The sequence below is a fragment of the Mustela nigripes genome, chromosome 1, assembly GCF_022355385.1.
Source record: "Mustela nigripes isolate SB6536 chromosome 1, MUSNIG.SB6536, whole genome shotgun sequence".
Classification (NCBI taxonomy): Eukaryota; Metazoa; Chordata; class Mammalia; order Carnivora; family Mustelidae; genus Mustela; species Mustela nigripes.
In genome coordinates this window covers 9,925,293-9,943,625 of record NC_081557.1, presented here as the reverse complement: position 1 = coordinate 9,943,625, position 18,333 = coordinate 9,925,293, and the positions used below count along the sequence as shown (strand labels likewise).

The window sequence follows — 18,333 nt, the reverse complement described above, 5'->3', positions numbered from 1 at the left end:
AAGAAATAGACAAAAATACATCAGTGTTTCCAATACTTAACACGGCTATCAAATGTGCCCACACACAGCACTTGGACTATGTTTCCTTCCACCATTTATTCGACAATATGCAAGTGAAATGACCTCATGCTGTATGGCTCTTTGTTAAAAGGCTGAGATTTTACCACGATACAGCAAATTGGTGTGATGCTCTGCCACCCCACCCCCACTTAACAAATCCGGCTCAGAAAACAGCTGCCCAGGATCAGCTCTGCTGAAGTTTTAGGCACAGACTAAAATAGAAGTCAGCAGCCAACGAGTCACCAGAAAGTGAGTGCTGGACAAAATGCAAACCCCTTCTTAGAAGACATAAGAAAGTAAACATCACTGAGACGTTTTTTCTTTGCTTATAAGGGCAATTTCTAGATCATTTTTCTACAGCTAAGTTTTAATAATCCCCTGGCATGCCATTAAGAGACTCAGACAAAGTACAAACTGGGTCACCCTATAAAATCTCCAAGGTCCACAAGAATGTAATCTTGGGATTAAAACCTGCTACCAGTGCCAGAGCGCTTCCTGCCTCATTAAGTACTACCACACTGGAGACGCGACGGAAATCTGACCCATATTAATTATGCTGTTCAAATCATTTCAGGACAAATACATTAAACTCTCTGCCTGCCCTACTACCAAATCCAGACAGTCCAATTAGTGAAAATCAACTCCCACAATGGGAAGCCACATAGCTTTTCCCTCTCCCCTCCAGCTCCAGTACCTGGTAGACAAAGCAGATGGTAGGTGCCTGGCAACCATATAAGAACTTGACGTCGATGACATGCAGTTCCTCGAGGCGGATGTTAAAGGCCTTGAGCTCTTTATTGTCCCGGTCTAGCGGAATAACCTTGAAAAGGCCATCATAGAGTCGCAGGCCAATCATCCGGCACTCAGGGTCGATGATGCCAATAATGCCGGTCTCTGAGGGGCGGCCAATACGGTCCTGAGAAGTAAAATTGGGGTTAGGGAAGAACCTCAACACTCAGAGTAACAGAGGACACCGGGCACCTCTTCTCCAAAATAATTGTAGGGGTGGTAATAAAACCAGTGGCCTCCAACTGACATGTCAGGGAGCCCAAATGTCAGTGCACACCTTCTCGCAAAACACTAATTCTCAATGAATTAGTACCCTGTCCCTTGGACGACTCCTTTCTTCATAAAAGTTTAAACCCTTAGTGTTTTCTCCCCATTTCTCTGATCACAGGGAGAGCTGCCCCCAGCCATTCAATTTTCTTTAGCAAGTCATGACAGCTCTATCTAAATAACTCTTATCAGCCTGAAGCAGCCACCTCACCTGGACATTGCCATGGGCTCGTGTTATGATATCAATGCTCTCGCCACTCTGCTTATATTCCAGGATGCAGGCGTTGTATTTAGCTGTTAGGATAAACAGTAGGTCCTTGCTCTCCCCCTGGAAACCAACATAATACCATCAAAAGAAGTTCTTTTTGAAACAAGAATACCTATCCAGCCTCCAAGCATCTTTCTCTAAGCATGCTAAATTCTTTAAGAACTTTTTCTCCCTGAAGAGAAAAATCCACAGCGAGCAGGTAACACGTATCAGATACACACACCCTTAGGGTGTGTGCAAAAGGCCAGAACTGAAGCTGGTAAACACCTAGCCTACCCTTTGATGATTGTGCATCTCTTTGCCCCACCTACAACAATGTCTTGTCTATTTCCATCTCAAGCTAATCTCACTCATTCCATTCAAATTCTGAAAGATGAATGTGATGTCTCCTTCTAATCCTCTCCAACTATTTGAAGAAAGAAAAAAACATGAATACCAATGGAAGCTAAAATGGATCTACGATGGGGCACCTGAGTGGCTCAGTGGGTTAAGCCTCTGCCTTCAGCTCAGGTCATGATCCCAGGGTCCTGGGATCAAGCCATGCATCGGGCTCTCTGCTCAGCAGGGAGCCTGCTTCCCTTCCTCTCTCTCCACCTGCCTCTCTGCTTCTCTGCCTACTTGTGATCTCTGTCAAATAAATAAATAAAATCTTAAAAAAAAAAAAAAAAGACTTTCAACCAAAACTCTTGTTTCAGCTCACTTTAAAAAAATAAATAAATAAAATAAAATGGATCTACAAAGTCTTACCTACTTATTCACCAAAAGAGAAAATATTTTTTCAAAGGGTTACAATTAAAATTTTAAATCCACTGCATTCCTGTCAGATGCAAATAGATTATAATGAAACAATATGGATGAAAACATCTCAATTGCAGTAAAGACGATAATACTAAGATGACTGTTAACATAACAACAAATGTTTGCTATGTAATAGCTCCTGTGTTATTAAGAACATTTCATCTTCATAATAACCCAGAGATTTTACAATTATCCCCATTTTGCAGACAGGCAAATAAGGCTCTGAAAAGTTAGGCGATACCCAAAGTTAAAATTAATAAGGAATAAAGCCAGGACTGCCCTAATCTAGAGCCTCGATCAGTAGTGACCCACATTCCAAAATGCTTTAATTTTGTCTTCTAAAGAAGTCAACTTGATCAGTTTTTTCCTAGTGACTCTCTTCTACCCTGAAGAAGCTTATTTAAGAATATAAATTGAGGGACGCCTCAGTGGTTTAGTCAGTTAAGTATCTGCCTTCGGCTCAGGTCATGACCCCAGGACCCTGGGATGGATTCCCACATTGGGCTCCTTGCTCATCAGGGAGCCTGCTTCTCCCTCTCTGCTTGTGCGCTCTGCCCCTCACTGGTAAATAAATAAAATCTTAAAAAAAAAAAAAAAATGTAAGTTGAAACCCTCCCCATTTATAAGAGATGATTTTCTCTCCTAAACCTTATTCCACCCACCCCAAGCAAAAATGTGAAACAAAGTAAAACTATCTAAGTTCTTGTCGCTGGGCCCAACCCAGAGCACTTACCTTGGGCCTGAAAAGCTCCATGACTGCAATCTTCCCATACATGCCCACCTCTTTGACGGGGCGAAGACCCTCAGCAGTGACCACATAGATCTCTAACCTCGTGTTTTTGGCAATCAACAGGTTCAAGTCTTCAGCTGAAGTAAAGTGTCCTGAAAGGAACAGATCCTCTAACTTTTGAAGCCAGCACAGTATCTAAATAATCCTATCACTTCTACTTAAATACCACCAGAATTCTCATTTATTTCACATATTTCTCTGGCTCCCTCCATTCACACTTCCTTCTTGCCAAATCCAGCACCTCAAAGAGTCTCACTTCATACATTCAAGCTACTTCCCTAATCGGACTAAGAAAACTGGACTGGGCCTAAGAGTAGCATGTCCTTCAACTGACAATGACTGTGAAAACCTTTCAGATGGCTTTGTGCCCTCAAATTTGACTTTTCCTACAGCAGTGGCAGACAGCTAACTACGGAACACTAGAAAGAGTGGACATCACCATTCCGTCCTTATCTAAATGTTCACAAAATCTTTATCAGAGCAGAACGAATGCAAATTCCCAGAGCTTTTTATGAAAACACCGCTTTGTCCACATCCCTTGTCTTCCCTGCAGTCTACCAATACCCCCGCGTCCACACTCCCTCAGAGCTTCCCACTCTGCAAACAACAGAGTTTTGTTTTGGAATCATGATTAGAATTTACGTAAACATACAAATTTGAGGTCTTCGTGTTCTGCTGGGAACGTGGATCAAGATGATTATTCCCGGGGTTCAGGACATCTGTGTCCTTTGTAATCCTTGCACAGTCAACAAGGCAAACCCAGCGCTGGGCTGGGCCGTCCAAACCCTCCTCTCCAACAGCTCCCAGGAGTAAACAACAGCCCCCGGCAAAGAGAACTCTCCTCCTTTGGGGGAGTGCGGACATTCCTCAGATCCCTCCACCTCCTGCACCCCCCTGGCTCTCCCACAAGAAAATTCTGACCCTCCAAGTCGCCATCACCACGGCCCCTTCCCCTAACCACACGAGGCCAATCTCGGGGCCCACCCCAAGCACAGGCACCAGGGCACAATCAACTCGCTTCTTCGCTCTCCATCCCAGTGGACCCGTCCTGTCCCCGAGGCCAAGTGACCTCCCAGAACGAAAGGGGACCCTCGAGGGCAGCTTTTGCTCCCCAAAAGGCGCGAGCTGAAGAAAGCTTCTTTAAAGTCGCGGCCGGGGAGGAGCTCCGTCGGCCGCCAGCACCTTCCATTCCCGGGACTCGGGCCCGCCCGGCCGCCCCAGGGGCCGCGGGCCTCCCTAGGCCTCGGTTCCCCCCAGCTCCCTCCCTCGCGGGGTCTTCTGCCCTGGCAGCCTCACCGGTCACGCAGCCGTTCACGGCGGTGGGCTTCTGCGCCGTTACCACGTAGTTGTACGACATGTCGAGGTCTGGGACGGCCCGTCGGCACTCGAGCGCAACGATAGAGAAATGGACACAGGCGAAGAGACGGGGCCCCCACCCGCGCGCGGCGAACTCCACTGCCGCTGCCTCCGCCCCAGAGACACGTTGCAGGCCAGAGCGGCCGGGGCGCGGGGCATCACGGGACGGCCTCACCTGGCCTCTTGGAGGACTCACGGCGCCCCAGGCGGCCAACCAAAGGAGGCCCCGCCTCCCAGAGGCCCCGCCCCGTCTCTTACCGCCAGAGCGCGGAGTACCCGGATGAGGGCGCGCCGTCGGGGGTCATTGTGAAGCGGCAGCTGCTACGGAGGTGGCTGGTGCGGGCGTGAGCGGGTGGGGGAGGTGCGCGGACACCCCCTCCGCTGTCGGAGCTGACCTTCGCCCCAGTCCACGCCCTTCGCCCATCCACAGACCCTGTCCTCGTCCCCTTCCATTTCTCTGGGAGCTCTCGGGGCTGTTCTCCCTTTTGGAACCGGAAGTACTGCAGAGGTCTTGAGGGGGAGGGGGTAACCAATTTGTGCACCTCGCAGACTAGAACCCAGGTCCTGACCTCCCTCTCCTTAGTACCCCCCGCATTCATCCAAACTCAGTCGGTACCCTCGCCTGACCCTACAAGGACTGATCACCCCGCCTCACTTCGAAGGCCACCAGGAGGCTCGCCTGTCCCGTTTAAACTAGGTTTTATTTTTCAGACTTTGAAGGGCCCACTGGGCCACTTGCCCAGCATTATTCGTGCCCCTGTTGCTGTACAAATTCTGACCTCAAACACAAAACCAGGATTTCCTGGGTGGGACCGTTAATGGCCCAGGAAAGCAACCCCCAATTTCCAGGCTACTCCCCGCAGAGAGGCTTTGCAAGGAGTAAGGGAAAGCTTCGTGGCTTGGAGTAGCTTCAGAATGCCACAGAGAAGGCAGCCCCCCCCGTATTACAGATGAGGAAGCTGAGGTTCAAGGGAACTGGTTTACTTAAGATCCCGCAGTAAGTTGAAGGCAGAGCCAGGTGGCAACCCTAGTATGGATACTACCTCTTGCAGACACGTAGCATAAGAGCCTGGATGACCCCAAGAGACCTCTGAACTGCGGGGAGCTAAAACGTCATTGTAGTTTACCTGTGTAGTTTCCTACACCAAGGGCTCTCCCTGACTTGGGAGGCACAGACTTACCAGGAGAAGGAATACAGGCTTTGTCAAAAGACTAGGTGTGGGTTTGAGTTCTGGCTCTTAACTGTTATGACCTTGGACAAGGCACTAGAGCTCTCTGAGTCTGGTTCCCAGAAGTAAAATGGGGTCACAGACTCAGCTGCCTCCTTGCTGGTGTGGTGCCAAAACCAAGTGTGTGAAGATCTTTGTAAACTAACTCACTGCACATGATGCCCACATGAGAGGTGAAGTTACTCTGTGGGTAACTGCCCCTTGGTGAGGAGGTGGGGTGCATAAGGGCAGCCCTGTGCCCAACATAGATTGATTTGTCTTCTAGCAGCCAAGTGCAGGTGTGAACCTTGGTCAGTCCCATGCTCTTCTCCATCCCCAGTGCACGTACTAGAGTTTGGACTTGGATCAAAGTCTGGGGCAGCTCCCTCATTACTAGGGCCTTGGAAGCATGATTGTGCCGCAAGGCTGCCGGTGCATCCAGCAGCCCAGACTGTTTGCCTCTTCTGCAGGTGCCGCTGCCGTTGCCACGGTGCTTGGACCCCGCTAGCACCCACAGGATTGCCTGTCCTCCAGCGGCTCAGTGCAAAGGTGTGAACTCCGCGTGCTTCAGAGTCTCCCCACCATGGTGAGTCCCATGAGGGCCGGGGCAGAGGAAGGACACTGTGGTCTTGGAGCAGTGGGGGTGCCAGCCCTAGGCGTGCTGGAATTCCTTACACCCTGATGAAGAGACACTGCTGCCTTCTAAGGTTCAGAGAGGTTAAGAGAGAGAGAGTCATCCTTCTTCTCAGGGCCTGATCCCTGCTTCCATTTCCCAGCTGGTCCCAGCCAGACCCAGGGCTGCAGCCCCTGAGTCCCTGCAGGACCCATCTGGCCCTGGTCTCAGTCATACATTTAGGTCAGAAAATTATTGGTTAGGTATTCTTTAATAGACACTGTACCAGGAGCCCTGAGGGATCTGATGTCTGTTCCTGAGCCTGGGACAAGTGTGGGCTGGTCCCAGAGGTGGGATCTGCACTGTGGGAAGCTCGGCATGGCCCGGGGCGGGGGGGGGGGCATCGCTCCAGGCCCACTCTAGAACTAGATCTGAACCAAAGCAGGCCTTGGACAGACTTGGGTTCAAATTTCAGCCTGTCACCAACCAGAGACCTTCTTACAAGAGACTTGATTTTTCTGAGCTTTTTTTTTTTTTCCTTCTTATCTACAATGTGAGGCAGATAAAGGCCCAAACTACAAGTGGCTGCGAGGTGTTAATCAGACCAGAATCCTGGGGGCCTCACTCAGTGCCTGATCAACTTCCTTTCCTTTTCCATCCTCTCAGGCTGCTGGGAACCAGGGTTGGCACTGGTGTCCGAGCCCTCCTTTGGCTCTGGGTCAAAAGTGGTTGCAAATCCCAGGCAAGGCTATCAGAGATGGTGGTTGGGGCGGGGTAGGGGGGGGGAGTACATTCTTGGAGGGTGGTGGCACTGGAGGCTGGACTTGAAGTTGAGACCAACTCACAATTTCTTTGCATATTCCAGTCCCCAGAGGACTCTGAGAGCCACAAGCACATGCCCTTACTAGGGCAAGACCTCTGCCAGTCTCAGCCTCCCTTCAGCCCCTGGGGAGAGCAGCATGATAAGACTAAAATGGAACCGTCTTTGGAGTCAGGCCGACCTGGACACTTGCTGGCTGTGTGACTTTGGGCAAAGTCATTAAACTATGCCTCGGTCTTCTTCAGGCTAATCTTTCCTCCATAGGGTTATTGGGAATATTGAGTAAAACATGCTTAAAAAGCACCTGGACCCTGCGTCTGGCTCTCAGTCACTATTTGGGAACAGAACCCATAACAGCGTTATCATTCTGCTTGCTTCCTGCTGACCTGGGCTGCTCTCCTTAGACCAGAGAAGATGGCTTGGCTTTGGCGCTTGCCCAGGCCCAGGAAAGGCCAGAATTTGCTCAGGGGAACCAGGTGCCTGTGGGTTTGGGGTAGGAGCCTCCTGGAAATGAGCTTTGATGGGACCTGGATTGGCAGCAGCTGCCCAGGGCCACCAGGCGGCGCTGGGAGCCTGCCGTCTGGTTCCTCATTGGGCTCCAGTCTTTCCCTCTTTGTGACGGAGGCAGAAGCTGGCACCAGCTTTTCAGAGTCCGCTTGAGAAAGGGAGTAACTGCCTTGTGTTCAGGTCTTAAATCTACAACAGGTGTATACTCTAGTTTATTAAGCCTCTGATTTGTTGAGGAAGACAAAGGTCAGAACAACAAGGTGTCTTCCCTGAGTTCTCACAGCTGGTGAGAGGCAGATGGGATTTAAGCCCAAGAGCTCGTGACCGTGACCGCAGAACCCAAAGCCTTTGACACGCTAGCCCCCACGCTGTCTACTTCTGCCTGCATCCCGTGTCCACTCAACCCTACCCTCAGGCCAGCTGCCCTAGACCCTCCCGCCAGAGGTTCCCCACGGCCAGGTTCTACCTTCCGCTTGTGAGGACCTGCCCACCTTTCCTGGTGGTCACTGGTTGCTTAAGTTGTTCTAACTTGCTTCCTGCCCTGGCCACTGTCCGAGTTCACATCTCCAGACCCTGGTGTGTACTCTCCCTCGGCCTGGAATATTCTCGTCCTTTTTCCCTTCCCCCCATGCCCCTCACGCTCTTGACTTCCCTAACTCCTTCTCCTTCTTCACAAAGACTCCCAGGAGCCACTGAGGAGGCAAGCACATTCCTCTTGCGTAGCACCTCCCACAGCATGTGGAGACGATCTTTCTGTTTCCATCAAGGGTAGGAGCAGCGTTCTGTGGATGAACACTGGGCACACCAAGAGGCTCAGGAAATGTTTGTCTGGCACCAGAGCAAAGGAGTGTAGGGCCTCTCTGATGCCTTCTCCTGGCACAGGAGCCTCAGCCTGGGGCTTTGACAGAAGAAGGCTGTTGGGCCCTAATTTTATTAAATTCTTCTAGACTGAGGACTCTGGTTCCCTTCTTTGGTCTACACTGAAGCCCTTTTTCTAGATAAATTTAAGCTGTAGTCCAAAACAGTTCATAAATTTTGCCCTTAATCAATAGTCCCAAATTAAGTGAACTCACAGAAATATCTGCCTGAGAAAGTCATGCCCAATTCAAGATACTGCCGTGTCCCTGGAGTCCTTATGGCTAATGGGTCTCCAGCATAGCGCTGTGGCGGGGCGGGGACTGTCCCTGCCAACCGCACCTGGAACTTCCTCCCGGCTCCTCTCTTGCAGACGTCCAAGAAGCTGGTGAACACGGTGGCAGGCTGTGCCGACGATGCCCTGGCTGGTCTGGTGGCCTGCAACCCCAGCCTGCAGCTCCTGCACGGCCACCGCGTGGCCCTCCGTTCCGACCTGGACAGCCTCAAGGGCCGGGTGGCGCTGCTGTCGGGTGGGGGGTCTGGCCATGAGCCTGCCCATGCCGGTGAGCAGTCTGGGACAGAGGTGTGAGGGGCAGGTGCTGGGCAGAGTGGACGGGGGCTCCAGGAGATCCTCAGTGCTGCCAGGAGTTTTAGGACAGAGCCCAGGTCGGGGGCTGTCTCAGTCCCTCAGGCTGTGACCTAGGGCTAGTCAAGGCTTTTCTCTGGGCCTCAGTCTCTACATCTTATGGGCCAAGTGATCTCTCGGCTCCTTCCAGCTCTGAGAGTCAGTGATTTTGTGAATCCTGGCTCTCCAGGCCTCCCTGAGCCCTCCCCCTCCTCCATGAAGCCTTCCTGACTTTTCTAAGTTAGAGTAGTATCCCTCCTCTGAATTCCCACCCCACATTTTCACATACATCACAGATAGCCCTGGAATGTTTCCCGCTCAGTGCCAGGGATGTGAGCTCTCAAGAACTCCTGGGGGGCCACAGACCCGGCTTTGTATCCTCTGTTCCTCTCCTGTCTCCCTTGGCAAATCCATCCATCCACTAAGCACCCTTTATGGGCACCTTTCATCATCTGGCACTGTCTGGGGCATGAGGGATATAACCTTGAGCCAGAAAAAAAAGGTGCCTGCCCTCACAGAGCTTCTTTTCTCATTTAGGGAGATGTAACCAGGTAAATGTGTAAGTGAGAGAGAACCTTCCAGAGCATGTTAAGTGAAGAAGCAAAGACAGAAGAGTGGGAACACAGAACAGGGAGTCACTGGGTGCAGGGTGATGACTGCCTCCGTTGGGAAGTCAGGGAAGGCCTCTCCGAGGAGACCGCTCCCAAGGAGGGCGCCCCCGGGGCTCTTCCAGCACCAGGCACACAGAACGGCTCACCAAACCATGACGCCCAGCAGCGTGGGAAGGCCCGGGGACCGCAGGCACAGGTCCCCAGCCAGCATCTGCTCTGTCTCCAGGTTTCATAGGGAAGGGGATGCTGACGGGGGTCATCGCAGGAGCCGTGTTCACCTCCCCGGCAGTGGGCAGCATCCTGGCAGCTATCAGAGCAGTGGCCCAGGCGGGCACAGGTAAGCCTGGCAGACGGGAGGGGCTGCTGTGGTGAGGGCAGGCGCTGACGGGGCCCTGCTGGCTGCTTCTGCAGTGGGGACCCTCCTCATCGTGAAGAACTACACTGGGGATCGGCTCAACTTTGGCCTGGCCCGGGAGCAGGCCCAGGCTGAGGGCATCCCCGTGGAGATGGTGGTCATTGGGGACGACAGCGCTTTCACCGTCCTGAAGAAGGCGGGCAGGCGGGGACTCTGCGGCACAGTGCTCATTCACAAGGTGAGATTTCCCACCCAGACACTGGCTGGCTGGCCGGCTCCCCGCAACCCCCAGCCTTCTCTTTCCACGCAGCACCAGGGACCTGGACCTTTCCAGCCAGCCCAGCCCCTGCCCCAGGAGGCCACTCTTTCCCCAGTGTTCCCTGATCCCCTCAACTCCCTAAGCCCAGAATCTAAGTGTTTTCTAGACCGTTCCCTCTTCGTCCCCCACACCCAGCCAGTTGCCCTGTCCTCGTCATCCGACTCCTGAATTGCCCCCATGCTGCACATGCCTCTCAGAGCCCTGCCCCTCCTGTCCCGGCCTTGAGTCTGTGCCCGTGTCCTCCTGCAGCTGCTGCTCGCGCCCCGCCCCCCCCGCCCCCGCCTCCTGCCTGCCCCTCCAGCATGTTCCCCACACTGCCCCAGAGGTACCTTTCGAAAAGGCATATTTGATCAGGTCGTCCGCCTGCTGAAAGCCCTCTGGGGTTCCAAGAGTCAGTCTAGGCTCCGTGGTCAGGTGGCCACCGCGCTGTCACCTCTCCTCCCTGACTTTCTAAGTTCATTTGCCGTCACGCGTCTCGGGCTCCGTTAACGCCAGTTCACCGCTTGCCTGGGCTGTGGGTCCCTTCTGGGGCTTTGCTGAAGCTTCGTCTAAGGCTGTGAAAATCCTTTCACTGCCCAAGCTCTTCTGGACCTAACCAACTCCTGCGATTCTGTACAGCCACCTCCGATGTCCCTCCTGGGTGGAGGCTCCCCTCCTCGGTGCTCCCGTGGCATCCCGCTGTGACAGTCCGCCTCACATTCAGTGTTCAGTCTGCAGGCGTCTCTTTCCCCAGATTCCCATCCCTCCGAGGCAGGGACTGTCACTCGGTCAGCTTTTTTTCTTCTTAGCACACCCTGAGTGCTTGGCAAAAACGCAGTGGCTGGGTGTGTGCGTGAGAAGGGAGAGACAGCCACAGCGTATATGCTGTGGAGAACCACCTCTAGGCGAGTCACCAGGAAACTGGCTACCAACTAGCTGTGTGACATTGGACTAGTCAACGTCCCTTCTTTGGGCTCATTTCTCTATTTGCGAAGTCCCTTCTGGCTCCCACAGACTGGGCTTCTTGAAGATTGCAGGCAAGTGCCCTGCCCTAAATACGGCGGGCGAGGCTGATGTGGTAGTACCGAGGTGCCTTCTTCCAACTAGAAACTCAGCCCCAGCCCGTCTCCTCTCTGCTAGCCATACACTGACTGCTTCCTCTTGTCTGTGTGGGCGCAGGTGGCAGGTGCCCTGGCTGAGGCGGGTGTGGGGCTGGAGGAAATCACAAAGCGTGTGAGCGCGGTCGCCCAGGCCATGGGTGAGTGCTGGCCCAGGGATTTGGAAGGGGAAGGTGGGCGGTCCAGGCTGACCTTGGGACTGACTAGGTGCAAGTTCCCTGTGACTTTCCAGGTGATTCCCCAGGGGCGGAGGGAAGGTCTCCCTGGGGCAGTTCCTGGGGACTGGTAGCCTTGGGTCCGCAGGCTGGGTTTCTCCTTCCCCACTGAGGTGACCAGTGTGGCAGCCAGGCTCAGTGAAGAAGCTGCAGTGGGCTAGGCCCCCCGAAGCGTGGCCAGTGCCTGCCGCCTGACACCAAGAACAAAACACTTACCTTTTCCGCGCCTCCCTTCTGGCAGGGACCCTGGGAGTGAGCTTGTCCTCTTGCAGCGTCCCTGGCTCCAGACCCACCTTTGAGCTCGCAGCAGATGAGGTGGAGCTGGGCCTGGGTAAGTTTGGGGCCGCCCCTCCCCGGCTCTGCCTGTGCCCTGGGGTTGGCCCACATCTTATCCCCTGGGAGGGAGCTGGTGCCTAAGAGGTCTCATACTTTTTTAGGCTTTTTTTTTTTTAAGTTGATGTGTTTAAGTAATCTGTACACCCAATGTGGGGCTCACACTCACACCCCTGAGATCAAGAGCCACATGTTCTTCTAACTGAGCCAGCCAGGTACCCTAAGATTAGTATTTCTAAGCGGGCGCTTGGATCTCTTCTGGCCCAGCCTGTCTGGTCTCTTCACCTGCTTTGTGGTCCATACCCGGACTCTGGCCACAGTGGCTCTGTGCCTCACCTACCTCCTTGCCTTTGCTCATGCCCTTTCTGGGTCCCTCGGCCCCTGCCAGAATGCAGCCCTCCTTTCATCGGCGGTTCAGAGGCCACCCAGCTCCCTTCTTCCTCCCCCGCCCAACCCTGTGTTTCCAAAGTGATGGAGAGAGGCCTCATGTGGCCTCACTGTGACTGCCTCCAGTTAAAGCTACTTAGCTAGTTAGGAGTTAAGTAAGGCTGTCTCCACCGCCCAGCTGTAAGCTCCCAGAGAGTGGAGACTGTGCATTTCGCATTATTCGACACTCCTCACATCCACAGTGCCTAGCTAGTGCTGAGCACTTCGTAAATGCTTGAGGAAAACATGATCAGTGAGTCCCCAGGCCCTGAGTGGGTCAGCAGTGACCGAATCTGTCCACAGGGATCCACGGGGAAGCTGGTGTGCGTCGGATAAAGGTAAGCGGACTCCTGGGCCCAGGCTGGTCTCAGACCGAGGCCTTCCAGCAAAGCTCACTGCTGGCTCTCATTCCGACAGATGGCGAGCGCCGACGAGATTGTGACACTCATGCTGGACCACATGACGGCCTCCTCCAACGTGTCCCATGTGCCTGTGCGGGCCGGTGAGGGGCTATCATGCTGTCTCCCAGCCTTTCCTCCTCCTCTGGGCAGGCGGCCTGGAGAGCCTCATGTGGGGGTCGCATCTGCCCACAGGCTCCTCAGTGGTGCTGATGGTCAACAACCTCGGTGGCTTGTCGTTCCTGGAACTAGGCATCATAGCGGACGCTGCTGTCCGTGCCCTAGGTGAGCCCCACACGGAAGGGGACTTGCCCAGCCCCTGGAGCTCCTTTCCCTGAAGCCCTTTGAAGCTGGACAGAAGAAAAGCAGCCACAGTGGGGTCTTGTGATGGCCCAGAGCAGGGCCTGTGCGGGCAGATGAACCTGAGTCAGACCATCACTGCCAGCTGACTGCTGGGTGCCGTGAGCCTCTGCCCTTGTCTGTGAAGAGGGGGCAGTGATAGTTCCTGTGCTTCTGGGTTGTCGTGAGGATTACGTGAAATTAAACATATGTATCACACCTAGCACAGGGCCCAGCACCCAGCAGGAACTCAGGAAAGGAGACTTGTAATTACCCATCTTCCCCATAGAGGGGGCACTGCCAGGGAATTGGGTAATTTGGGGCATCCTTGAGGGATGGCTGGAGGGATTCTGGCCATCTCCCTACTAACCTCCTGGCTTCCAAAATCCTTGTTTTCCTGGTTCTTTCTCTGATGCTGTGGGGACAAGTGCCCATCCTCCGCTTCTTGCCTCATGGGCTTCCTGCTCTGTATTGCAGAGGGCCGCGGGGTGAAGATCGCCCGTGCCCTGGTGGGCACCTTTATGTCTGCCCTGGAGATGCCCGGCATCTCTCTCACCCTTCTGCTGGTGGATGAGCCTCTCCTGAAACTGATCGGTAAGACCTGGAAGCTGGGGTCATCCAAGCCAGGCATCCTTGTGGCCCGAAGGAGCCACGGGGGAGTTAGGGACGACACCCTATCAGGGCTGACCATGACCCCTGTAGAGAAACCCTCTGTAGATACCCCAGCCTTCAACTGTTGCTTGAGGAGTTGGGATTACGATCCTCCCCAGGGACCCTCCACACTTCCCTTGTATACAGCAGGCACTGGGTACTTGCTTGTCGATACGGTGAGAGCCAGACACCAGGTGGGGAATCCAGGCCCCACTTGATCCCTGTCTGGCTGACCCATGTCTATGAGTCGTCCTGCTGTCCCTAGATGCTGAAACCACCGCGTCAGCCTGGCCTAACGTGGCCAAGGTCCCCGTGACTGGGCGGAAGCGGAGCCGGGCAGCCCCTGCTGAACCTCTGGAGGCCTCTGTTTCCACCACAGCAGGAGGTACCAAGCCCTGCTGGTGGGGAGGGAGGCCCGGGGCTTCCACCTGTGGGTGTGGGATGGGTGGGGGCTCTTGAACCCACAGCTCCCACACCCGTCGTGGTGGGTTGTGAAAGGGCCAGGTGGGCCTCTGCGCCACTGTCCTCCATCTCCAGGTTTGACCTCGAAGCGGGTGGTGCTGGTGCTGGAACGGGTGTGCGCCACCCTCCTGGGCCTGGAGGACCACCTGAACGCCCTGGACCGCGCTGCCGGCGACGGGGACTGCGGCACCACCCACAGCCGCGCTGCCAGAGGTGGGCGCGGGGTCCCGCTGGCGTCAGGAGCGGGGCTGCTGTGGGATGTGGGTCTGAGAGGCGCCTAGGTGGCTCAGTCAGTTAAGTGTCTGCCTTTGGCTCAGGTCATGATCCCAGGGTCCTGGGATGGAGCCCCACGTTGGGTTCCCTGCTTGGCAGGAGGCCGGCTTCTCCCTCTGCCTGGCGCTCCCCCTGCTTATGCTCTCAGTCAAATGAATAAATAAAATCTTTTTTAAAAAATTAAAAAAACAAACAAACATGGGTTCTGAGATTTGGGCACTTTATGAACCGGAACATCTTCAAAAGCATGGCGAGTGTTCGTGTTGGAATGGCCGCCATTTATTTTGCCAAGAGAGATCATTCACAGAACCTGGCATCTTTTCCCCTTTCCCCAGGAAAGGATTCTTCTGACGCTATAAACGTAGAAGGGTTGCTATTGCAAAATAAAATGTAACCTTTTTAGTATTTTTTTACATTTATTTTGAGAGAAAGTGAGTCAGGGAAGGGGCAGAGGGAGAGCGAAACCCAAGCGGACTCCACACTGAGTGTGGAGCGGGACACAGAGCCCCAGCCCCTGACGCTGAGATCCTGACCTGATCTGAAACCAAGAGTCAGGTGCTCAACCGCCCAGGCCCCCCGAAAGTAATCTGTTTTTAAAAATTTATGTATGTATGTAGGTATGTGTGTGTGTGTACGTGCCCCAAAATCAAGAGTGTCGCTTCTTCTACTGACTGAGCCAGCCCGGCGTCCCCAAATGTGATGTTTTACAGTGAATAATAACTTTGGGTTCAAGAGAAACTCCCACAATTGTCCTTACTTTTCTCGGCTTGAGAGAGGTTAATGAAAAGCTCCTAATTATCCAGCATAGTTCGGGCAAAAAATCAGGGCTCCCCCGGGCTTGGCACAGCTCTAGCTGCTCTGAATACAACAGTGAGCAAAGCAAATAAACCTCCCTGCCCTCGAGGCTCGTGTACCTGTTCGGCTGGAGGAGGCACACAGTCAGCGGCAACCATCAGCAAAACAGAGAGGTTGGAGGCGCGCAGGGCTGAGGGGGAGAAATGAAGCTGGGAAGCAAGGCTTGGAAGGTCAGCATGGGGGTGTCCGGGGCAGGCCTCACTCTGCGTGCTGCCCAAGGTTCTTGTCAGTCCCCGTTTCCCAGCCCTCCCCAGACTGCACCCAGGATGGAGAAAGGGAGCTTTGGGAATCTTCTAGGTTGGTCCCCTCAGCCTCTGTCAGGGGCCGGGCCTTCTGCCTGGCAGTGAGGCCTGAGTTGCTTGATTGGGGCACAAGCAGATGGGAGGGAGGGTCTCTGAATTCTTCATTTTTCTCTTTCTGCAGCCATCCAAGGGTGGCTGAAGGAGGGTCCACCCCCTGCCAGCCCTACCCAGCTACTCTCCAAATTGTCCCTCCTGCTCCTGGAGAAGATGGGAGGCTCATCTGGGGCGGTGAGTGCCAGCAGCCCCTGGGACCAAAGGACTGACCCAGAGGGACCCCAGATTGGCTGAGGCGCACGCCAGCCCCTTGTGCTCAGCATTCTGGTCCTCCCCAGCTTTATGGCCTGTTCCTGACTGCGGCGGCTCAGCCACTCAAGGCCAAGACAGACCTGCCAGCCTGGTCTGCTGCCATGGATGCCGGCCTGGAGGCCATGCAGAAGTGAGCCAGAGCCCCAGGCCTTCGACCAAGGATGGGCGGGGGGGGGGGCGGGGGGGGGGCAGTGGATGGTGTCACCTGCTCCCAGCCCGCCCCGTCTCCATCCCACAGGGAGTCCCTGTAGGGAGTCTTAACTCATCCTTGCTCCCTGCCAGGTACGGGAAGGCTGCTCCAGGGGACAGGACAATGGTGTGTATTTGGCCCCGCCCCTCCCTCTTTGTGGTGGAACAGAAGCCTCGAAGGCTACCCTCAGTGGCAGGGCCTGTCCTTACTCCCCTCTCCCTCACCTTACCCAGCTGGATTCCCTGTGGGCGGCAGGACAGGAGCTCCAAGCCTGGAAGAGCCCAGGAGCCAGTCTGTTCCAAGTTTTGACCAAAGCGGTCCAGGTGAGCAAGCAAGTTAATACCTTTCCTAGACCTGTTTCCTTCTTCAAACATGGAAAGCTTCATCTGCATCAAAGGATTGCTGTGAGGCTCGAGATAGGAGGAGCCCCGGGGCATCTAGGACACAGCAAGCCCTCAGTAGATGGTGGCCTATGGCCCTGCTAGAGATAGGAGAGGTGACCTCTCCACCCCAGTGACAGTACTCAGGGTGCTGGAAGGGCTGGGACAGGAGGGTGTAGGGTCCGTGGAGGAAGGAGGCCTGCTGGCTTGTCCTTGAACCTGCTCCCATGCTCCCACCCAGAGTGCAGAAGCTGCAGCCGAGGCCACCAAGAACATGGAAGCTGGGGCGGGAAGAGCCAGTTACATCAGCTCTGCGCGGCTGGATCAGCCGGACCCTGGGGCAGTGGCAGCCGCAGCTGTCCTCAGCGCCATCCTGGAGGCCTTGCAGAGCCCAGGTGTGTGAGGACATCCTGGACCTTGGTGCCTCTCACTGCTGGGCAGAGGTGGCCACCGTTGCTTCTTTCTGTCTTCCAGCTGTTACCCTCCCTCACCGTTTGCCCCCAGGGCCTGTCCTGGGTTCAGCAGGCAACCTCTACCAGCCATGAAAGTTCCTTCGGGAACTGCAGGGCAAGTGGGTTGGGTAGGACTTTGGCCCTGCCTTTTCCCTCTTCGGGGAGATAGAATTCTGTCCGTGCCCCAAGCCACCTCAGGGCCTCCGCCATAGGCACTTTCCTTGGGTGCTACCATGGCCTTTAACTGGCCATGCTAACTTGATTGTAAGGTTCCTTGGGAAAGGCCTTCCGACCTTGAGAGAGTATAGAAAAGCAAGTGAAGTAAAGACCACACTGAGGGGCACCTGGGTGGTTCAGTGGGTTAAAGCCTCTGCCTTCGGCTCAGGTCACGATCTCAGGGTCCTGGGATCAAGCCCCGCATCAGGCTCTCTGCATAGCAGGGAACCTTCCCCAACCCCCTGCCCCTGCCTCTCTGCCTACTTGTGATCTGTCAAATAAATAAATCTTTAAAAAAACAAAACCAGGGGCACCTGGGTGGCTCAGTGGGTTAAGCCGCTGCCTTCGGCTCAGGTCATGATCTCGGGGTCCTGGGATCGAGTCCCACATTGGGCTCTCTGCTCAGCAGGGAGCCTGCTTCCTCCTCTCTCTCTGCCTGCCTCTCTGCCTACTTGTGATCTCTCTCTGTCAAATAAATAAATAAAATCTTTAAAAAAAATAAAAATAAAAAAAATAAAAAAACAAAACCACATTGAAACAATAGCTCCTGCTTCTGCTGAGGGAACTTTTTCCAGGTGTGAACCAGTGGGCCCACTGATGCCCCAGGCACTAAGGCTTCAGCCCCAGGTCAAAATGATTCCCACCCCTCCCCTAGCACCTGAGACCCAAGGGCAGGGTCTGTGCCGCTGGGCTCTTTCACCATTCCTGTTTTCCAGTACACGCCACACCCGAAAGCCGTGCTTTTCTCAGCAATTAACTTAAACAGAATTCACAGATTCTTAGGGATCCAGATGGGCAAATGGGACACCCAAAGAAATCACACTCTAAAGCTCAGCGGTTGAACGGAAACTGCACCCAAGCCAAGCAGGTCTGAAAGCACTCGCTGATGGCACACGGGCAAGCAGGAAGGGGCCGCGGAGGCCGGTGCGGGGTGGGGACAGGACGGCCCTCGCCAGGCCCATCCTTGGTGCAGGCGCAGTTAAAAGCACCGGCATGGACTCAAGGCTAAATTCTGATTCTGCTTCAAGCCAGCTACGAAAACTCAGGTCTACTGCTTAGCCTCTTGGAAGCTGTAACATCGGAACAGTACCCCACGGGGACGGGGGTGAGCACTGAAGTGAACTGATGCACAGGCCAGGTGCTTACTGTCTGAGAGGCACCATCACCTCCAGTGTCCGCCCCCAACTCCTCCTGGGT

General features: G+C 54.4%; 2 protein-coding genes across 5 annotated transcripts in view; one reads left to right on the top strand and one right to left on the bottom strand.

Moving 5' to 3' along the window:
- Positions 1-4,471, bottom strand: part of DDB1 (damage specific DNA binding protein 1) — a 31,883-nt gene extending 27,412 nt beyond the window's left edge. Inside the window, exons 1-4 of the mRNA XM_059404527.1 lie at positions 4,269-4,471; positions 2,916-3,064; positions 1,328-1,444; positions 755-976 (exon numbers count right to left, since the gene is read on the bottom strand). Of these exons, the coding sequence (XP_059260510.1) occupies positions 755-976; positions 1,328-1,444; positions 2,916-3,064; positions 4,269-4,329 (549 nt within the window). The 5' untranslated portion in view covers positions 4,330-4,471. The remainder of the gene's footprint in view (positions 1-754; positions 977-1,327; positions 1,445-2,915; positions 3,065-4,268) is intronic.
- Positions 4,472-4,578: 107 nt separating this feature from the next.
- On the top strand, positions 4,579-17,619 carry TKFC (triokinase and FMN cyclase). 4 transcript variants are annotated; one of them, XM_059404534.1, is made up of 18 exons: positions 4,579-4,657; positions 6,007-6,122; positions 8,705-8,894; positions 9,794-9,904; positions 9,979-10,160; positions 11,400-11,478; positions 11,795-11,884; positions 12,616-12,650; positions 12,730-12,814; positions 12,906-12,995; positions 13,527-13,643; positions 13,966-14,085; positions 14,238-14,375; positions 15,714-15,820; positions 15,925-16,028; positions 16,181-16,214; positions 16,322-16,411; positions 16,710-17,619. In XM_059404534.1, exons 2-18 carry the CDS (start codon positions 6,120-6,122, stop codon positions 16,869-16,871), a joined length of 1,737 nt encoding a protein of 578 aa, XP_059260517.1. In that variant the 5' UTR covers positions 4,579-4,657; positions 6,007-6,119; the 3' UTR covers positions 16,872-17,619. The 4 variants fall into 4 exon arrangements, with proteins under 4 accessions (XP_059260517.1, XP_059260525.1, XP_059260522.1 ...); XM_059404542.1 differs by having other exon boundaries at positions 4,607-4,664; XM_059404539.1 differs by having other exon boundaries at positions 4,629-4,689.
- Positions 17,620-18,333: the final 714 nt, after the last annotated feature.